Below are 23682 nucleotides of genomic sequence, written 5' to 3' on the forward strand. Positions count from 1 at the left end.
TGGAAACCTATAGGCTCGCAGCAATGCAAAAGTAGGTTATAAAACTTGAATCAAGCGATTGATTGTGGAGCTGATTTCTATAACTGAGTGAAGGGGGGGGGGGGGGGAGGGACATGAATTTTCCCCTTCCCCAATAGTTTTGACAGCTTGCAAATATATATATATAAATATTTATATACATTTATAGCTAATCACTTGTACATATTTCTTTCCTATTTATTCAATACAAATGTGCATGAAAAGTAGTCCTATGCTAAAGGTAATATCTGGAATGGCAATTTCCGAACATGTACTATAGTAATTTCCCTCTCCTGTAAATGACTGTATCTACCATATGGTTAAAGGGAATGTCTGGGCTGAAAATATTTATATCTTAATACATAGAGTAGAATTCACTGAGCAAAATGCCAAAAATTTCATCAAAATCGGATGACAAATAATAAAGTTATTGCAGTTTATAGTTTAGCATCATTTTGTGAAAACAGTCGTCATGAATATTCATTCCCACTTACTGCTTTATGTTATTACATCAAATCATATTTTTTTCATTATTTCATACTTGTGTGAATAATACCGGTATGTCTCCCTTATAATGGAATAAGTTGCAGCAATAAATATCTAATGCACTAAATCAGTTGTCAATCAAATTTTCTAGTTCTTGGAGGAAAAAAATTGAATATACCTTATTTCATATTATAAAATACAAAAGAACTAGTGGGGATGTGACATCATCAGCCCACCTAATGGATATTCATGACAACTGTTTTCACAAAATATTGCTAAACTTTAAAATTCAATAACTTTATCTGATTTTGATCAAATTTTTAGCATTTTGCTCAGTGAATTATCCTATTTATTAAGCTATAAATACTTTCAGCCCGGACCATCCCTTTAACAGCCCTTAATAATTCATAATTATCTCAGTGTCATACTAGAACAAATGGTTCAAGATTTTGCATTAGTTATTGAACAAAACGGAAAGTATTATCAAATCAATAGTGGACAAGGAAGACATCAGACTGGCTTTGGTACCAATGGATGTAGACCACAATCCACAATGGTCATGCTAAAATACTAATTGCCAATTTATCTACATAAAGAATGCACTAAAAACGAAATGTGTTAAAACTACACTAGTCGGTGTTGTAAGAGGGGAGCACAAAGCATTTTGAACCAATAGGTGTTAGCACCTGGTGTTATACATTTTGATACATCAACACCACAACATCAGTTTGGTGTTGCACAAACTCCATGCACTTGTCACAACAATGACTAGTGTTTTTAACACCAACAGTTCTCAGTAAATTCTTGAAATGTAAGCTCAACAGAGAATGTGGCTGACAAAAAGATTTTACAAAAATGTTTCAAACATTTAATGTTGAAAAGCAAAACACAATTTTATATTACAAAGAACAAAATATATTTGAACGTACATAATTTCTTTCTTCATTATCTTTCCATCTCAACAACTTCAAAAAAAATCAAAAGGAATTTGTTTAGAAAGGTACATATCACAATTTGCATGATCTGGTACACAAATCCCTGAGGACGCGCGACGTAACTGATAAATTGGGACGGGAGGGGGGGGGGGGCCTAGGACAGGGTGGTTTAGATTTTATTGAAGAATATTAATATTACCTGCTAATGCATCTGAATCAAACCATTATAAAAAATACATACATGGTACACTAAAGTATTAAGAGGTTTACCAAGGCAATTTTGACTATTGTTGAAATTTTGAAACCATAATTTGATTTGTAGTGTTATGTGATGATAAGACATATCTCACATATTCAATATTATATCTATGCATAATCAATACTTAATCAATACTTCTACAGGAAGTATACCAGCTCCAACTTTCTTTAGAAAGTATTACTCATTCTTCTTCCAGCTAAACTTCTGACGCACACACATTTTATGGGTTTCTTATTCACTACATTTCATGTTCTCCCTAAAAGGTCAACTCCCCCAATTCAGAGTAAAGTTATGACGTACAGATTGTTTTGGTCAAGCGTCCAAGGTTGACCAACACCTGTTTGATCGTAAAGAGTCTAGACCAGACCAATATAAAAGGAGTTCACTTCTGAACCCAAATCAGATTGTTAGAGATTACTTCAGAGATTGTTAGAGATTACAGATTGCAGATTACTTTACAGATTGTTCCAGCATACAGACAGCTACAGAAGAGTTTATATTTTATACTGCAGAGTATAGTCACCATCAGACTTACTCATGTTCCTGTATTATTTGTCATCATCACCTTAGCTATCATCTTCAATAAATGTATATATGAACTGTACAGGCTTTGTATTGACTCCTTCATTTAAGTCTGGTTGAAAGTTAAAGTGCAATCGATCCAACCCCAACACAACAGTAGATAAACCTACTTGCATACATATACTATCAAATAGACAAAGAGGTGTATCCAAAAGATGGAAAACTTTAAAGGAGAATGAAACCTTTGGAACTAGATAGCTTGTGTGAAAATAGAAAAATCAAACAGATCAACAAAAGTTTGAGAAAAATCTGACAAATAATGAGAAAGTTATGAGCATTTGAATATTGCGCTTACTAATGCTATGGAGATCCTCAAATTGGCAAGGCAACAAAGATGTGTGATGTCGCATTGCCAATGGCAGGATCTCCATACCATTAGTGATTGCAATATTCAAATGCTCACAACTTTCTCATTATTTGTCTGATTTTTCTCAAACTTTCATTGTTCCTATTCTTTGATTTTTCTGTTTTGACACAAGCCTACTTGTTCCAAAGGTTTCATTCCCCTTTAAAGATTTTATGAAAATAAAAATGGTACCAAATATTGTCGGAGAGCAAACCATACCATTGACACATTATAAAACTTTGTGCATGAGCTATTTTTAGAAACAATCTTTACATGAGTGGTAAGACAGACTGCATCATGGGCAGCACACAAAATATATTGCAGTTGAAGGAAGCATAAAAAACATTAACTATTGCAATTAAGGTCGATTAATAATAAATATACAGAGAATAGGTTAGGAGGCAGTACATTTTGATAGTTTGTCCAATGATTGGCTTTATATTAATTTTGCATGGCATAAAAACTTCTACATGATGATGCAATATTCCCAAGCAAAAATAAATATTGAAAAATTTCAAGACTTTTTCAAGAATGAAATGCTCTTTGAACAGATTCCAAAACTTAAGTTATAGTAGAAAGACAGGAAATAACAGAGGTTTCGAACAGGGTACGTAGACAATTTTACAGTACTCGAAATTTTCAACACCAAAATCATTTCTAGATCAGTAGACACATTGCAACCATATCCTTTGAAATATACCTTCTGAACAATATTCACCATTTTAAGCTAAATCTTAACACCTATAATCTGAAGTCCAGATTAACTATAGACACGATATAGGCCTGTATTGAACCAATGGGAAGCAATTTCTGCTATTTTTACAACGAAATTTTGTCGGTGGTGAACGTCCCCTTTTATGGAGAAGAATATTTTTGTTGTTATTCCCAGACAGTTATGAATGATTCGAGTATCAAATTAGCTGATGAATAAAATTAACCCAGAGTTCAGAATAAATACTGAGAGCTAAAGATTATTCTTCTGATAAGTCTCATGATCAGAGGGGGATTTCCCCCAAATCTCTGAGGCTCCTGAAACAGGTTAAGGAATGAATGTGTTGGGACAGCACATTTGGCTGGGCCCCAATATATTACAAGCATTTGCAGTGCTTTACACAAATTTTGCCTCAGCAAATTATAGTCCATTCCAGGCAGAGCGAATGTGAATATTAGGAGAGAGGGGAAAAAAGAAGTCCAATGTACAGAATATATAAATACAAGAGGTTGAATGTCTTATAAATAAATGAGCACTTCACATGGCAAGTACAAGCTAATACAAATAATAATCACAATAATAAAATAAAATAATAATATTTGAAATTTATATAGCGCATAATGGTCAACTTAAAGACTCTCTATGCGCTTTACAATATATATCTAATTACTAAATTATCAATTAAACCTTATCTAAATTAGACAATAAACCCAAACCTTAAACCTAAAATACTTAATACAGTTTATAACAAATTAAATCAATACATAAAAGTTACATCACCAATGGAATGAAAACTTACAATATTTAACAACATAATATATTGAACATTATTAACAAAAAAAACACAGATCCATTCACACACAAGGGAAAACCTTAAAATCATGTTACTCGAATCAAAGACTTCCATTTCAAGTTGAATAATGTTTCAGAATAAAGTCTTGCTCTCATATGGACGGACAAAATTCAATTAACATCTATAGTGGAGTTGATGCATGGCGCTTCAAACTGCTCTGGAATTGCTGAAGTTAATGAGTACACCAAATGACACACCAACTCTCCAGGAAATTTGTCCAGAATTGCAAGAGAATTTGCTCAAAAGAAATTGATGATATCTTAACATTTTTCAGCTAGCTATTAAAAAAAATTGAATGATTCACAACATTTAAAAGGATTATCTGTGAGTTTTTTTTTTTTTGGGGGGGAAGGGTCATGTCACAAAATGAGAAGAGTATCGCCGAGTGTTGACAAGGGCAATTTTAAAATGCATCAAGCCTCCAACACAACATGTGATCAAACTATAGCTAGACTTCCCCCCAAATCAAGTTTTGCATTAAATACAAAGATTCAAAAGGGTAAAATTATCTCATTTTAAGTTCGGAATAATGCAAGGAATACTATAATAATTTTTGTATTATTACTGTTTCATAAAGCTGTTTGTAAGTTAATAGCGATTTTAAGAAGGACTGGTGAACCTTTCTTACGTGCTATTATAATCACAAATGAACATCTAATGTGAATATCATTTACCATAAGAAAAGATCACCAGTAGTTCTTCAAGGACAAGTCCACCTAAGCAAAAAGTTGATTTGAATAAAAAGAGAAAAATCCAAAAGCATAACACAGAAAATTTCATCAAATTCTGATGTGAAATAAGAAAGTTATGACATTTAAAATTTTCGCTTAATTTCACAAAACATTTATATGCACATCCTGGGTCCCGTAACACAAAGGTTAGCGATTGGTCGTACGCTCGATTTTCACGATTGATTGTACATTGTAATCAATAGAATCAATCGTAGAAAAATGTTCTACGATCATTACTAAGTTTTGTGTTACGGACTCCTGGTCAGCATAATTTTATTCCTCCCTGAATTTGTGGAATTACCATTACTTGAACAGTTTATGGTTAAGTCAAATCTGTAAAAATTGAAATATTATATTGTTCAAACAATAAAAAACAAAATAGTGAGCGAGGGACATCATTGACCCTCTCACTTGCATGTCACTGAATTGTGCATATATCTGTTTTGTGAAAAATAAAGGAAACTGACAAATAATAATAATTTACAGTTCTTGTATAGCGCATATCACATTATGAATAATGTCTCTATGCGCTTCCGAAGGACTTGGATATTATCACCCCAGCTGTAGCTTGGCAGTCGTAATTACTCAGATTACAGTGCACACGCATTTCAAGGAATAAATTCCTGCCAGGTACCCATTCACCTCACCTGGGTTGAGTGCAGCACAATGTGGATGAATTTCTTGCTGAAGGAAACTACGCCATGGCTGGGATTTGAACCCTCGACCCTCTGTTTCAAAGTCCGGAGACTAATCCACTGGGCCACAACGCTCTACAAATGTGGATTTTGATGAAATCTTCAGTATTATGCTAGTTTGATTCTCAATTGATTCAAATCAACAATTTCCTGGGGTGGACTTGACCTTTAAAGTCACTCTTAACTTACAAACAGCTTTATGAAACAGCCCCCTGGATTGCTTACCACTGGCTGTGTGTGAATGGATCTTCATACTGTCGCCTACATGATAGGAATTACATATCAACATCAAATGGAAGAATAATGAAAGACATGACATCTCGCCTCTTTTTCAAACTGAAATTCATCATTGCATTACAAAGATATGGAATAGAAAAATAAGCACCATATACATATTAATACATGACAATGTAAATTGGTCCAATCAAATGAATACTGACCAATGATACTATAATACTCAAGTAGGTATATGTCCATTTCATATACCGGTATATGCCACTGTGTTACCAATATTTTACTGTTATTACTCAATGGGTACTTCAATGATAAAGCATGTACAAAAAGTTAAAATGAAATGGACTAATTTGATCATACCTTTTCATTTATGTAGCCCAGGTGCTGTATTCTATAGCTATTCATAAGTTATGACACAAGCGGAACATGTTCTTGTGAAAAATAAGATGGGCCTCAAATTTTGTGTTTGACATAGTATAACTTCATTTTGAACTATTATCAGATAACCTGCATTCAGGTGCTTGTTATCAAACAGGTCCAATCTATAGGATAATTTTTTTACTTAAGCTGAAATGATTACCAACGATTGAGAATCTGATATAGCACTCAAGAACATTTTCCATTTACGTGTGAAGTTGTGCGTAGACAGCTTTATGACCCCCCCCCCCCCCGATGTCAATATGATGTAAGGTCCCTAGAAAGAGACACAACATTTGCTCCTGGAACAATTGTTACAAGCTTTATTTCATCTAAGATATACAGACCTGCCAACCTCTACAAATAAAAGTGTATACTGAGATAAAAAAAAGTGTATTTTTTCCTCAAAAGTTTATTTCATAATAAAATGCGTGGCGCACTCGCTCATCGCGGCGCTCGAGCTGCATGCAAGCTAAAATATGCAATGCTCTTGCAGATGGAAAAAAAAACTATTTAAACATGTGTATATCTCACCCTGGTTTTAACAAAATGATTGCAAAAAAAAGCAAGTTACCTGAAATTACATTGATCTAATAACCATAATTCTGTAAGTTTTATGAAAAAAAAAGAGACATACAGAGATGATTTTTCTCAATAAATTACTATTTTGTAAAATCATTTTTTTTTAACAAAAACATTTTTAAATGAAAAAACCTACTGCTGTATTTTGGTTGCAAAAATGTACTAAATACGTCAAAGAAGTACTGGTTGGCAGGTATGGATATAGGAATAGGGTTAGGGTTGCAATAGGGTTTTATGATGGGTTTAGGGTAGGGTATAAGTGTAAATCCAAGATTGAAGTCAGTCATTCTATTGGTGTGTGAAATTTATATAGTGGAGCAATTGTCGCCAGAGCAAATGTCATGGGACCCTCCAGAAAACCTATATCTTGGAAGGACATAGATTTTGACAGGATCTGATATCATCCTCACTGGCCATTATACAGAAATTCACTTGCTCTATGAAAGATCACTGTGCACAACAATTGAAAATATTTGAACAGGGACATTCTACAAATCTGAATTATCATACAAATACTTAAATAAAAATGTTTATTCTTTGTGCTGGGTATAAAATCAGATTTCAATGTACAGAATTGTAATAAGCATCATGGCAACCCTACGATTCGGTACGATTTATAGTCACTGGTCATTGTAAACTATAAGCTTGAAATTTAAAATTTTGAAATTACTAATTTAATAGTTATCCTTAACCTCTAATATCAATTATCATTCTATGTTTATATCATTAGAAAATATGCAAAATACTGTTTCTTTTAAAATCAGGTTGTAGACCATTCTTAAGGTGTACAGTGGTCTAAATGCATCTGAACCAACAACAAAATCTGTGTACTGCATATTGCACACAGAATCTTAGTAATTATAAACTACCTTTTTGAGTATGTCCTCTTGTTCACTGTGGACGAAAATTCCGTCATACAGGTCAGAAAGATAGATGAGCAGGATCAAACATTTGTAACAGGAATGTTAGTAAGTATTGCGATACCAACCACTGCCCTACTCGTACCCATGGGTTTGTTCCGATGCCATTCACCTGAATGGGTATCATATGCCTCCACTGTGTTGAGATAATGCACTCCGTCATGACCTCCTACAGCATACATGGTGGAACCTAGCACGCTGACGCCATGACCACTCCGACATTCCGACATCGGAGCCATACAGGTCCATCTGAAGTGGGTCAAATCATGCAAGAAAAACTTTGTAGAAGTGGACAAAATGGTGCGATAGTATATATGGAACAGATATACAAGCTTGGCTCCCAAGCTTCTTGGTCCAAAATAACCTATCCTTTTCATTAGGAAAAGCATCTTAGAATCTTTTCACAAGAAAAGAAGAAAGTCATCACATAGATTAATTGATTAGAATACCATGTTACTGAATAGATGGTTTGCTTTTGTTTTGTCCTTTTTAGTGGCCTACTCTCAAATACTTGTAATATATATATATTTTTCTGTACATCAGATGTTAGGAAAAGGATGACTTTTTTTTAATTACATGAGAATATGCTCAAAGGCTGACCACACATTGCTGATAATTTCATATTCAGACCAAGCTCATCCACCATAAATCACAAGACCCATGAGTTTTTGGCAATTTGAAATGAAACAGATCGTAACCCTATCAAGGAGCTATGAATCAACCCCCACCTCCCAATTTAGGATTAATGCTGAATCCTTTGTAACAAGTACAAACTTCCTCGCTGTGACAAAAGCATGCATTCAATTTCGAACTATTTCTCAATATACACAATAAATTACACGCAATCAGTGCATGAAATCTGCATAAACCATGGTTTTCAAACCAAGAATTTGAAACCACCCTTGTGAATGCAAGCCAAACATTTAAGGGATGGCAACACAGTAGTTAGGATTGACTAGAAAATCGCCACTAATACATCATTCACATTACTTCTACAGTGGCCGTGTGGTGGTTAAAAAATAGACGTCTCATTTATTTTTATTCAAACCACCTATAATAAGCTAACTAGTACAAAAAATGTTAAAATGGCTGTTTTAGACTCGCCGTAGAGCAAATGTGACTGAGTGCTTTATCTTACCTATCTTCGTCTGGATAGTATCTCTCCACTGTGTTGAGATTAGATTGACCATCATAACCTCCAGAGGCATACAGTCTACCACCTACAGCTCCTAAACCAACTCCACCTCTCTTACAACTCATACTGGCAATAGGTAACCACTGAAAACAAATCATAACATGTACAGGTAAACTTGCGTAAGTCCACCTTCCACAAGTCAAATTTTATCCTCATGTCACGACCCCGTCTTACAAAGAGTTACGATTGACCCAATCAATCTCAAATGTACGGAAATCCATCCATGACATAATTCTTTTGACAAGAAATTTGCACAATATCCTTAGTAATCTAAGAGAATCACACTGAATCTCAAAGAGAATGATTTATGTATGAATATATACATGTATATATCTAGAAAATATTTTGAACAAATTTGCATTTTAGATGGTGACGTTGTTGGCCATCTATAGTTGTGGTTGATCGAATCAATCGCAATTCTTTGTAAAACAGGGCCCTGTGCATTTATTTTACCACATTATTAAAAAAATGTGTAATATACCTCTTCTAATTAAAATTTTCAACAGACTTTTGAGGTCCTAATAGCCTGAGAATTGACTGAGTCAAAGATGCTTGTATTAGCATTCATAAAAAAACTAGTCTGGAGAAGATATATACCGGTCAATCTAGATACACTGTAAGTTGATCTCATCACACATGTCAAGTAAGTGGATTGGTAAAATTGCTGATTCCCTTTATTGCCCAAGTGTACATAGTTGCTCTGACGATCTTGCCTTATTTGTTCAGTAAAATCATCATGCAAAGATGCAAAATATATAAAGAATAAAGATGTCATCCTGTACGCAAGAATAAGGTCCAATCTGTACAATGCTATACCCAAATGTGACAAAGGTAAACCCATGCATTTATCAATTAGTAGAACTACATAATGATTAAGGGTCAAGTCCATTCCAATATTAGTTTGATTTGATAAAATGAGGTAAATGAAAGAATCATAACACTGAAAAACTTCATCACAATCATATATAAGAGAGCTTAATTTGATTGTGGAATGTCATATCTGACAGACATGATACCTCTATAAAAATCCACACAGGATTTGTTGAATTTTTCACCTAATACATAGATTCTCAAGGCATTTCAGAGCAAATCTATACCCCCATTAAAAAAAATACATTAAAGGTAAGATCGTCAGAGATGTCTGGGTTTTCAAACCATTTCACAAAATGATTTCTTACACAATGATAAGCAAATGTGAGAGTCTATGATGTCACACACTCACTAATTACTTTCTGGATATAAAAGATGGTTTTGATTCAATTATAAAAACTTAAAACAATAGTCGTTACAGATGTAAAAAGTGGAGTAAAACGATTTCCATTCAGGACACAAAAATACTATTTTAAAAGTTTAATTTAATTTTATTTTTCATTTTAATGACAAACAAGATAATGAGTGAGTGGATGAATTCCTAATTTACATAATGCCTGCTGTTCTGTTTAGATAACTGTCTGGTGAAATTAAGCAATACTTTAAAATGTCACAACTTTAATCTTTGACATCAAATTATGAAGAATTTTGTCATCATTTTTGTTTGATTTTACTTTTACTAATTCAAATTCACTCACTGTTGGACTTGGCCTTTAATAAAAATAGGTTTGACCCCCCCCAAAAAAAACCCATATAAAATGACAAAAAACATTCATTACCAACCCCCCCTCAATTTTTTGATAAAAATTATGTGTAGACTCTTATTCTTACCCTGTTCATTCTTAATTCATATTTTTCACAACCTTGTAGATAAAGAGTACCATTGCTACCTCCTGTAGCATACATACAATCATGAAGAGATGCCACACCCGCATGACGACGTTTACCATCAAGACTTGCTATCCTTCCTGCAGTAATTTAAACATTGTAAAGAGTATACAAGCTTGTAATCAATTTTATTATTGAATCTTGTAAAATGAACTTTAATTACTTTGTTACTGACTTTGGTAAAATGAAACTTTATGAGAACATATCAAGCATTTACCTTGGTAGGTAATTAGAAAGAAATTTACAAATTCTCATGGAAAACTATGATTTTGAACTTTTAAATCAAACCATCGATTAAAGGAAAATGAAACCTTTGGAACAGGTTGGCTTGTGTCGAAACAGAAAAATAAAAGAATAAGAACAAATAAGTTTGAGAAAAATCGGACAAATAATGAGAAAGTTATGAGCATTTGAATATTGCAGTCAATAATGCTATGGAGATCCTCCCGTTGGCAATGCGATAAGGATGAGTGATGTCACATGTGAACAACTTTCCCTTTGATCGACTATAAAGAACCCCTAAAATGTCTCTTTTTACTTTTTCTTATGGTGATGCAAACTCTTCATCCATGATATATTCTTTGAAAATCTGTATCACATGCTCTCCTATAGAAAGAACACATGATCCACTGATAGATGTGATAAAAGAGGCAGTTTAAGTGAAATATATACTAAAGTAATGGGGAGAGTTGTTCACAAGTGACATCACACATCTTTATTGCATTGCCAATAGGAGGATCTCCATAGCATTAACGATCACAATATTCAAATGCTCATAACTTTCTCTTTATTTCTCAAACTTTCGTTGATCTGTTTCTTTGATTTTTCTGTTTTCACACATGCTATCTTGTTCCAAAGGTTTCTTTCTCCTTTAAGAGATTTATTAGTCTTTATTTTTTGTTCATATATCACAATAGGTGTACTCACTGAACTGGGCCAGAAATATGTTTATTATTCTACTAACAATGGCATTGCATTAAAAGTAATATGAACAAACCACTTTGGTAAGCGAAGACTGCAAAAATAGATGAAAGTGTAGTCTACTCACTCCAGCGGTTTGTACGGGGATCATAAGCCTCTACAGTATCAAGGACAGTGGAGCCATCATAGCCACCTACAGCAAACAGCTGTCTATCAAGAATAGCCACTGAGTGATATCTCCTGACCTGGTGCATTGATGCTACCCTATGCCACATCCTAGTAGATGGATCAAACATCTCTACAGTGCTAAGGTAATTCCCTCCATCATAGCCACCTAAACAATACACACAAAGATAGAAAGTATGAGTTCATAGATTGCAATCCTGGGGACTGTTATACACAAAGTTTCACTCTCACTTATATTGTAATATATTGTCATATAATACATCATTGCATTGGTCAGATATAGATTCGATTTTTATAATTTTACCCCCTAAATCAACCACTTCCACTCCACTTGAGGGGTGTTCATATCAACTACCATTATCACCCTTCAACTGAAAATAGTATAACAGATTTGTATAGTATAAACTCAACTATTGCATACAGTTTACCATCTAAGGCAGCCACTCCCACTCCACATCGAGTGTGTTTATATCAACTTCCTTAAACCCTTTCACTCAGTGTATAATAGAATTGGTCAGTATAAACTCACCTATTGCATACAATTTACCATCTAAGGCAGCTACTCCAACTCCACTCCGAGGGGTGTTCATACTGGCTTCAATGCTAACCCTCCCACTAAGTAGATTAAGTCTCTCAACATGACTCAAGGAGTGCCCAGTGCTGTCCATCCCTCCAACACAATAAATTGATCCTGAAATAAATATAACACAACAGACAAAGATCATACACAGTGTATATTGAAAAATGCAGTGATGTTATCCAAAGCAAAACAGGTAATTTATATCATTCAATGTTCACCTCAAGGCCAATGCTTTATATCTCTCAGTCAAAGACGAACAAAAAAACAGTACCGGTACTTGCAACATGTTCACTGTTGGCCAACGGTAGAGCACGTCAATTTTATTATCTTTACTTCCAGTTGCATATTTCAAGATGAGTAATATTTCCAGCAATTTCCAAGACCTGTTTGGTCAGTGGTTTCCCTGACTAGATACATGTATCATTAACTTTTTGCATGCTAAATTAATTTCGGGGGATAATAATGACAATCATTTCCATGTTTTTTTCACACATAAAGAATACTGCACTTTGCTGTTACAAAGTACGGGTTGGAATATACCACAGTTTTCTCAAATTTGTAGCACAGTTGTCGATGGAGGAAATCCAGAAAGTGGTAATATGGCCTATGTTGCATGCCTCTTTTATTAAGAGAACCAGAGTTGAATGCAAACTAGGGCTTTTTGTTTTACAGATATACAGAATACCTAGTAGGCTAATGGTTAACAATTCTCTTTGTAAATAATATTTCTTCTGATTTTAATACCAACAGGAACATCCTTGTATACCAGATCGTGCTGTCAACATGCCTCTAACTAAATATACTGAATATTCCTCCACACTAGTATGAGTGGAACAATGTCGTAGATAATATTCTTAATAGGTCATCAAATTTGATCTCATTTGGCCAATAGGTGTCTATGTATGACTCACCAACAGTGGACTTCCTTGGGGTGATCTGGGTGAGTTTCATACCATTACGCCTCTCTGGAAGCATGTAATAGTTCTTAGCTTCATCTAACAGGTCCCTGCACTTCATGTCCTGTTTGATCAGTTCTTCAGCCTCGACGATATCAACAAGGAACCTTGGAGACAACAGAGGCATCCTAATCTCCTGCAGGAGTTCAGCAATGTGGTCACCTCGACTGGCTTTGTTGTGATACACCCATCTGAATAAACAGCAAACTAGATGATACACAACATTTCTGGTTATGAGATTGAGACACGTTGCTTATAATGCATCTGGAAATGAAATTATGCTACAGAATTTGGGAATCCACAAAATATCAATAATAACATTAAAAATAGCAACATTGTGTCATTGCTAACAATGGCATCAAAAGTCTTCATACAATACATCACAACCATTCAAACTGTCATAGTTACTGCTTTGTCAAAAATTATTGAAAAAAAGGGTTGAGTTGGTATTGTATGAAGACTTGTGATGCCATTGTTAGCAATGGCACATAGTTATGGCAAGTATGTATTGTTATGCTTAAAAATTAATCTAGTGGATTTTAGGGAGGGAGGGCTTAGGACAATGAAGTCAAATGCAAGAAAAATGAAATAAAAAAATATTGAAATCATATGCTTTGGAGAAGTAACAACACATTTGCATGTGAGTGGAGCTTGAAAGGTTAGAAATATAGGTATTAAATTGATTGAATTGAATTTCTCATGCATTTCTTAATTTCACCAGCCCACCTGTCTCTGCCCAAAATATAACTGGCAGTTACCAGCCCCCCCCCCCCATGTGAAAACTCAGCCCAAAAATGTTTGTCTTGTAGGTGATTAAAATTCAAAGTTTGAATTCTTAAGTTAATATTGTCCTAAACTGACCTTATTATTGCATTATAGACTTCTTCTTCACTTGTTACATTTAAATCTTCACATCGGAGCAGCTCTGAGAGCTGGTCCTTACTAAGCTGCAGGAACTCTTCTTCATAGGCTACTTCACTGAAATGTGTCACTGCGTAGTGTCCCGAGGCCAGCTTGAGATCAGTACATGTGTGAGCATCGGCAAAGTTTCTTATTCCTGCAGGGCAAAATATGTCAAAGACGATTGTTTGTTATAATGGTTTAAATTACACCCAAGTAACTGTACTTGCAGCGTACAATGATTTCATGGGAAAGTCTTTAAAGGAGAATCCAGCCTTGGTCATAAAATGTTGTATTGGAAGAAAAATAGATAAAACAGAATGGTGAAAGTTTGAGAGAAATCAGACAAGCAATAATAAAGTTATAGCAGTTATAAAATTGAGATCCCTAAGACCATGTAGATTTCAAATTGGCAACTGGGTTAGTAAATTATGACAAGGCGCAAGGACAACTTTCCCATGGGCGATATACTTTAATATCAGTTATTTGTGGTTTCCCCCCAGTACCCGTTCCCCTGGGGCTGTACTCTAAATATAGCCTAGGTAGTATATTGTTTTATGTCCTCATGAAAGAAAAATATAATTTGAAGTAATTTTTTTGAAAAAATGACATTTTAGCCATTTAATGTATTGGAGTACATGGATGAGAAGTCCTTGCCTTACGTCACTATGACACATATGCAGCCAATTTGAAGTCTCCATGGGTATAGTGATTTAATACCTCTATATTTACAACTTTTAGAAATTCATAACTTTCTAATTGTTTGTCCGATATTGTTCAAACTTTCACCTAAAAACTTGATTGATTTTCCTCATCCTCTAAAAGCAAGTTTTTATTTGGGTTAGATTCCCCTAAAAAAAATCAAGGTTAACTGTCATCATTAACATTGTGGATGTAGATCTGATGGGTGTTTTACATAGAGCTGTTCATAAGTTAAGAGCAATTGTAAGAATGACTGGTTTCTCTTTCTAACGCGCTTTATAATCATCAAAGAACATTTAATTGTGAACATCATTGACCACAAGAAAGGATCATCAGTCATTCTTAAAGTCACTCTAAACTTTACAAACAAGCTTTATGAAAAGGCACCTTTGTTCAATACATAAGCCCAACGGTGTGGAATCTTGAAATCAACCTGAAAAAGTGGAATGCCTCTGGCAGTCTCGCCTGCATCACACGATTCAATGTAGCAGTAGTGCTGACTTTGAAAACAGCTATTGAATTATTATTCACAAAAAAAAGAATTCATATGATAATAAAATACTATGTCCATTGAACCAAAATTACTTATGACCATGATCATGTGACCTATGATGCGTGCAATCATTCATACTTCATTACCCTAATGATTATGTTTCATGAACTAGATCAATAAACTTTCTAAGGTATGATGCCAATTCAACAAATATCCTCAACCCAGACAAAGTTCATTGACCTTAAAGGTCAAGTCCACCTCAGAAAAATGTTGATATGAATCAATAGAGAAAAATCAGACAAGCACAATGCTGAAGATTTCATCAAAATCGGATGTAAAATAAGAAAGTTATGACATTTCAAAGTTTCGCTTATTTTTAACAAAATAGTTATATGAAAGAGCCAGTTACATCCAAATGAGAGAGTTGATGATGTCACTCACTCATTATTTCTTTTGTTTATTGTTTGAATTATACAATATTTCAATTTTTACGAATTTGACGATTAGGACCTCCTTGCCTGAAGCACAAAATGTTAAAATAATGGAATTTCGCATGTTCAGGGAGGAATGAAACTTCATTTCACATGACAATGACGAGAAAATCAAAATATTTCATATTTCAAACAATAAAAAACAAAAAAATAGTGAGTGAATGACATCATGGACTCTCTCATTTGGATGTAGCTGGCTCATTCATATAACTGTTTTTGTGAAATGAAGCGAAATTTTGAAATTTCGTAACTTTCTTATTTTACATCCGATTTTGATGAAATTTTCAGTGTTATGCTTGTTGAATTTTTCTCTTTTTATTCAAATCAAGTTTTTATTGGGGTGAAATTGTCCTTTAAGTGACCTGAAACACACACAGGATATTCAGGGATACATGTTCTTGTTCTTATGTCTAAGTTTCATGAACTAGATCCAAAAAGTTTTGAAGTTATGATGACAATTCCACAAATACCCCCAACATGGCGAAAGTTTGTTGACCTTTAGTGACCTTTGACCTTGGTCATGTGACCAGAAACTCAGGCAGGATCTTCAGTGATACTTGATTACCCTTATGTCCAAGCTTCATGAACTAGGTCCATTTACTTTCAAAGTTATGATGACATTTCAAAAACTTAACCTTGGTTAAGATTTCAACGTTGACGATGCTGCCACCGTCGCCGCCTACAGGTCATATACATGCCGATTCGCTACCAATTCATGCTGCTGGAAGTGCTAGCTACACCGCGCGGGCCAAATTGAATTCATGCTGAACATGAATAGCCACATCCAGACAGAGTCTATCATAAGAAGGAAAATAATGATATAACTGTACTTACAAACAAGTGAATAATCCGAACCTGAAGGCAAATCAACTCAACGACTAGCAGACGATATGACATATGCACTGACGATAAACTTCATGTGGCTGGGATAGATTGTCACTCGTTCTGTTAGATGTAACTTTTATCTCATTAATTTGACAAAATTACGAAACTCGGGGAATTATTTATCTATATAAAAATATAGTAACATCTCTTATCATTTTTTGAATTACGATAAAACCTGTTTTGAAGGAAAACGTTGAGGTAAATTAAAATTAGATGTAAAAGATCATCGCCATCATGCGTAGCATTATGTGATCGTAAACAAACCATCACAACACATGCCGTATTGTTTGCTCGCCTTGGCTAAGACTGAGAGAATAGATCTATGCACGTGTTGCACAGCTCTCAATCAGCAAATCGAGCAAGGAAGGAATACGTGCATGTTTGAGATGGTTTGTTTGCAATGACATTCAAGCTACGCATGTTGGGGGATGATCTTTTACATGTAATTTTAGTTTACCTCAACGTTTTCCTTCAAAACAGGTTTTATCGTAATACAAAAATAATAAGAGATGTTACTATATTTTTTTATATATAAATGATTCCCCAAGTTTCGTAATTTTGTCAAATTAAAGAGTTACAAATTACATCTAACAGAACGAGTGACAATCTATCCCAGCCACATGAAGTTTATCGTCGGTGCATATCGTCTGCTGCTATTCGTTGAGTTGATTTGCCTTCAAGTTCGGATTATTCACTTGTTTGTAAGTACAGTTATATCATTATTTTCCTTCTTATGATCTGTCTGGATGTGGTTATTCATTTTCATGGATTTAATTTGGCCCGCGCGGTATAGCTACATGTAGCACTTGTAGCAGCATGCAGCTGCATGAGTTGGTAGCGAATCGGCATGTACATGACTTGTGATCGTCAGGCAAGTTGAATTTTCATCATCATCATCGGCATAGTTCCCCAATTTACCTCCAACTACGTCACTGTGTTGTTCACTTCATCATCATTCTCTTCATCTTTAAAATCATCAATTTGAAAATCCAAATCTAGATAAAATTCTGGGTTTTCTTTCATTTCGTGATAGAAGTATTCAGTGACAGTGTGGAGAAAACGTACCCATGCAACAGGTTTTGCATGCAAGTGGAGCTTCACGTGGGAGAGCCAATCACGCCTCTCGTACAGACAGTGACGTCATCAAATTCCAGTCAATTCAGAGACCGATGCGAGGCATATTTCGGAGGGGCATTTTAGCGTTTTTTAATCGGCGATTTTCACCTTTTTGTATTATTTTCGGTATTTTTGAATGACCCACTGATGATCCCCACATCATTACCTTTCCATTGATATATAATAAGACCACATTCATAATCAATATATTTCTCCTTTAATAGGGACAGTGATTTTCCGTTTCTAAAAATTGCCTTTTCCGTTTCAGAAAATCTTAAATTCTGTTTCAGCATGTCTAAAAATGGAAATTCTGCTTCCCCATAGACTTTGTGTACATGAAAAAGTGAAAATTCTGTTTACATAGAAAATCAATACACGATAAGTAGCAATGTCAAAATGCTTGCGCTGGTCAAATTTTGAATCTGCCACTGTACTAACAACGCTTTAAAATTGATATAAATCAATGAGATTCGAGTATAAAAACTATTTAAAGAAACATTTTTTTTTAAACATTAATACATCCTCACCTTTCACATTATTAGCAAAATAGCATTATTTTATGGTTCGATGAGATTTTATGGCGATTTTGGGACATCGTGTTGAGCAGTCGACGACTTTCGCCTATCTGCCATTTTGGATTTGGGGAATATTTGGGAGTAATTTCTGTTGATATTCTGTGCATTTTGAGAAAATATATGTTTTCTGTGATTTTCCGTTTGAAAAGTCACTTTCAGTTTCAAAAGGCTGATTCAGTGAATTCAGTCCGTTTTCCGCAATTGCGGAAAATCATTGCGGAAAATCACTGTCCCTAGTATAACACATCTTGCAACCAATTAAAATGTTATTGCTATCTGCTTCTTTCTATACTGAAAGTTAAGACTGTCCTATAATCTTTGCCTCATTGCACTGTGAACAGTCAGTAGGCAGGTCCCCCCAAAAGAAGCTTCTTTCATCCAAGTGATATTCATGACTAGAGAGGTTTTGCATATTTAATGAGCTTGATGCGGACAAAAACACCTCTTTTAATTCGGTCATTCTAAATATATATGTACATCAAATTTCATGATTTTGGTATCATTGTAAAGAAGAATCATTCATTTAGGTCATGTGTTTAGATTTATTTAAAGATTTTGTAATGCAGGTGAAACTTTTGATCTAAAATATTTAACAAAATGATAATTTCACCTGACAAAAGTAGTTATTTTTACACTTTGTATTTGTTTGAGCCCAAATGATTTTTAGATCATGATAAAGCTGAATATCTATGCTTTAAAATGGTATAGGTTTCAAAACAAGAATTGGTTTAATCAGGTCAAGATCACACTTTTCATTGGCCAAGTACATTAAGCAGCTTCAAAACTAGAATACTGCACTCTGATTGGTCAAAGAGACCCACACTCAACGGTTCCAGTGCTGGGTTCACGGCAAGGTCACACTTCCAATGTGGTAATCTCATCAAATTACCCGCGGTTTTCGTTTTGAAGCCTTATCCAGCCAATCAAAACACTAGATTTCATGCTAATCCAAAATTTTAGAAATCTTGTCTTGTACCTTGGTGGGAAAAGTGTGATCTTGTGAGAAAGTACAAAAATTCAACTTTGTGGTGATATACATATCTTTAAGGCTCAAAGTAAAAAGTTTTGCACAATTTGCAAAAGAAAACAGAGGAAGGAAATTCAGTTTTGAATTTGATGCACATTTTTAGGCCTGAAATTTACTTATTTCTCAAAGTATTTTATATTTTATACAAGATAAATGACCAATATGAACGAGTAACATTTACTCTGATGATGCAATGATATTTAATTCAAACTTGACGTTAAAGTAGGTAAATTCTAAAAGAAAATCCCATGATTTTGCAAGGAGGAGGATTCAGCCACGAGATAATTTGGATGAATCTGGCCTAATTGCTCATTAGCATAGGGACCTGCGGTCTGACTGTGAATATTATTAACAAGAAGCAAGATTACTGAGAAATGATATGTGTCTTACCAAGGCAGTTTGCAGGATGGAGTTGTTTCTTGAGGAACTCTGAGCAAGAGGCTTGTACATCAGGGAGCTGTAACATGGATGCTGTGTTCAACAAAGCTTGAACAGTCTCTATGTGAATCATCAATTCGCCTGTAGAAGGAAAATACATTGAATTTGATTGATGCAATGAAGATTGTGAGCACTCCAGCCTACAAATCTAGGTAGATAAGTCAGTTGGATTGGTGTAACAGGGCTGATATAATTCTTACTGAAATATGCACATGCAGTTGAAGCTGGGGAGTTTTCATGAAACACCTCGACCTCATCAATGATTTTCGATTACAAATTTCTATAGAAAGACATTTGTTGGTAAAGTTGCCTCCAGCCACCTCTATGGTGGAGGAATATGAGGGCTGAGATTACTAGTGATCAAGATAAAAAGTTATTGTAATTCATTTTCTTGCAAACCCCAATGTAATACTATTAATTTTAGCCTAAAATTAAAGTGCTGTTTTCGATAACATTGATAACATCCTTTTACAGAAAACTATGAATTATATAATTGACCCTCTTATTTATATATTCAATTTGTCTTTATCATCGGGAAATATTCCAAAATCAATGAAAATTTCTAAGATAATACCAGTCTTCAAAAAGGGTGATAGTTCTTTAGCAAGTAACTACAGACCCATTTCATTGCTTACAAACTTATCTAAAATTCTTGAAAAACTGGTTCACATACGAACCATATGTTTTTTAAAAAGCACAACATCCTATCCGATACTCAATTTGGTTTCCGAGAAAAGAGTAGCACTTCCCATGCAATACTTTCTTTAGTTCAAACAGTTGCCAAAGCTTATGACAAGTCTTCGAATACGATTGGTATGTTCTTAGATTTTTCAAAAGCATTCGATACAGTTGATCATAATATTCTCCTTTATAAACTTTCTCATTATGGAATTAGAGGGGAACCACTAAAGTGGTTCAAGAATTATCTAACCGGGCATTCACAGTTCGTTTCACTTGATGGTAATATTTCTGAACGTAAACCTGTTCTTTGTGGAGTTCCACAGGGCAGCATTCTTGGCCCACTTTTGTTCATTACTTATATAAATGATATTGATATGTCATCAAGATTGCTTCAATTTATACTTTTCGCTGATGACTCTAATATATTTCTGTCGCACCCCGACCCAGATCAATTGACGCAAATATTCAATGACGAACTAAAAAATGTTTCTAATTGGATAACAGCTAACAAACTTTCTCTTAACCTAGAAAAAACTAGCTACATGCTATTTAGCAACAAGATTACGACTGTACCAAAAGATGTAATTTTAAATGATACTGTTATTCAAAGAGTGCGATCAACTAAATTTTTGGGACTGATCATTGACGATAAACTTTCTTGGAAAACACATATTGATAATATTTGTAAAATCATTGCTCGCAATATTGGTGTCATTACAAAAATTAAGTCACTTCTTACCCCATTATATTTTGTTATCATTATATTCAACGTTAATTTTACCTTATCTGAATTACGGAGTTGTTGCATGGGGTAACGCAGCGAATTCTCAAATTAATAGACTTTTTATATTACAAAAAAGAGCGATTCGTATTATTAGTCATGCAGATTTCAGGGCACATACAAATATTCTGTTTTTGAAAAATAAAGTCTTGAAGGTTAAAGATTTATATTCTTTTCAACTCGGGCAGTTAATGTACAAGTTTATTAATAAACAATTACCGTTACCGTTTGATAATACGTTTGTAAAAAATGATACAATTCATAAGCACTTCACTCGCCAGGCGAGTTCCTTTCATTTACCTCTGAATAGAACATCGTTTGCACAGAAGACATTTGTTTTTACTGGTCCAAAATTATGGAATTCTTTTTCAAAGGAAATTATACAATGTAATTCAATACAAAATTTCAAAGGAAAACTTATAAAATATCTTCTGGATTCATATTAAATTATCGTTTTTTTCACAAAGTTATGTAACTCAGAACTTAATATGTAAATGTGTTTGTTAATTTCTCTTTGTATATATGTTTAATCGTTTTATGATTTCTGTATACAGTGTATACTGATTCATTCATTTTTATTTTTATTTATTTCTATTCTTGTTTATTTTTTATTCATTGTATATATGTATTGTTTATTTCTTTATTTTATCTTATTTTTATTCATAAATGTATTTATGAAAGGGGGCCTTCACCCTACAAGCTCTGCTTTTTAGTTGGTCTCCTTCTCTTTCGATTTCATAGTATTATTGTATTATAGAAATGATTTATATACTATATTTTGTAAATATGTATATTGAACTATCATTGTAAATGTAAAAAGATTGAAAGAGAAAATAAATGAATTGAATTGAATTGAATTAAGAACAATATTATGCTATTCCTCATTTTGTGCAATAGACTAGTAATAAGTTAATCATTTCAAAACATTCGTTGATGATTTTAAAAATGCAGAAGCCTTTTATTAGCACCAAGGTTTACTTCCAAAGTGGAAGGGGTACCTCATGAATATATCAAATGTTCACTCTTAAAAAAAAAAGAGAGAGATTAACTACACCATTCTCACCTGAGTATGCATAGTCTATGAGTTGTTTCATGGCTCTTAGATTAACTACACCATTCTTACTTGAATATGCAGTCTATGAGTTGTTTCATGACTCTTAGATTAACAACACCATTCTTACCTGAATATACAGTCTATGAGTTGTTTCATGGCTCTTAGATTAACTACACCACTCTTACCAGTCCTTCACCTTTATAATTTTGTGGAGCTCAATAAATCGCTCTCCATATTTTTTTTGGGAGCTCAACTGAGCTCCTCAGAATCGCTCTCGTTGAGGAGCTCAAATCAATTCAATAAAATACATGATAAATTGTAGATTTTTCTTAACATTGTATATGCAATAGCTGTGTAGCTATTTATTAATCTGTGGTGAATCTAGGCCTGGGTCAATACGTTTACAAAATATCGCGCTCCTGCTTAAAAAAAAATAAATACTGTATAAAAAATTGCTAAAATTTCATATAATTACATCTTTAAATCCATAACATGGCTATCTATTTTCCATAATTCCTTGAAATTATTTTAATTTAGTTGAAAACAATCAGAAAAATGAAGAATATTCACCTCTTTCCCGACTCTAATTTCAATTTACACTCGGTAAATATTGTAGTCCCACATGTAGACTTCCATGGTGTTAATTGCCATGAAAATCTACATATGGGACTACAATATTTATTTGTTTCCTTGCTTATACATGTAGATTAACTACACCACTCTTGCCTGAGTATGCATAGTCTATGAGTTGTTTCATGGCTCTGAGATTAACTACACCACTCTTGCCTGAGTATGCATAGTCTATGAGTTGTTTCATGGCTCTGAGATTAACTACACCACTCTTGCCTGAGTATGCATAGTCTATGAGTTGTTTCATGGCTCTGAGATTAACTACACCACTCTTACCTGAGTATGCATAGTCTATGAGTTGTTCCATGGCTCGCGGATTCACCTCCTTCATAGATATCTCTGTTAGTCCTGCTTCTTTCATTTCCCCTGTGAACATGGCATAGAAATACTGGCAGAAGGATGCTAGCACAATCCGATGCGCTGGTATTCGGGTTCCTGGAGTAAAGAACAACGGAAATATAAGTTACAATGAAAAAATAAATCTAGCCTACTTTTTATTGAAATGGAGAACAGTTCACGCCCGATGCAGGATGTTTCTTCAGC

General features: G+C 34.2%; 1 protein-coding gene across 3 annotated transcripts in view; it reads right to left on the reverse strand.

The window, feature by feature from the left end:
• Nucleotides 1–6954: 6954 nt before the first annotated feature.
• LOC121411436 (kelch-like protein diablo) overlaps nucleotides 6955–23682 on the reverse strand; it is a 32602-nt gene continuing 15874 nt past the window's right edge. For 2 of the 3 annotated variants that reach the window (XM_041604184.1, XM_041604175.1), the window contains exons 3-11: nucleotides 23416–23574; nucleotides 19946–20074; nucleotides 14228–14423; nucleotides 13322–13557; nucleotides 12360–12521; nucleotides 11772–11978; nucleotides 10667–10803; nucleotides 8909–9048; nucleotides 6959–8019 (exon numbers count right to left, since the gene is read on the reverse strand). In XM_041604184.1, the coding sequence (XP_041460118.1) occupies nucleotides 7794–8019; nucleotides 8909–9048; nucleotides 10667–10803; nucleotides 11772–11978; nucleotides 12360–12521; nucleotides 13322–13557; nucleotides 14228–14423; nucleotides 19946–20074; nucleotides 23416–23574 (1592 nt within the window). In that variant the 3' untranslated portion in view covers nucleotides 6959–7793. The other variant, XM_041604193.1, reaches the window with a different exon arrangement.

The sequence above is a fragment of the Lytechinus variegatus genome, chromosome 1 (assembly GCF_018143015.1).
Source record: "Lytechinus variegatus isolate NC3 chromosome 1, Lvar_3.0, whole genome shotgun sequence".
Lineage (NCBI taxonomy): Eukaryota > Metazoa > Echinodermata > Echinoidea > Temnopleuroida > Toxopneustidae > Lytechinus > Lytechinus variegatus.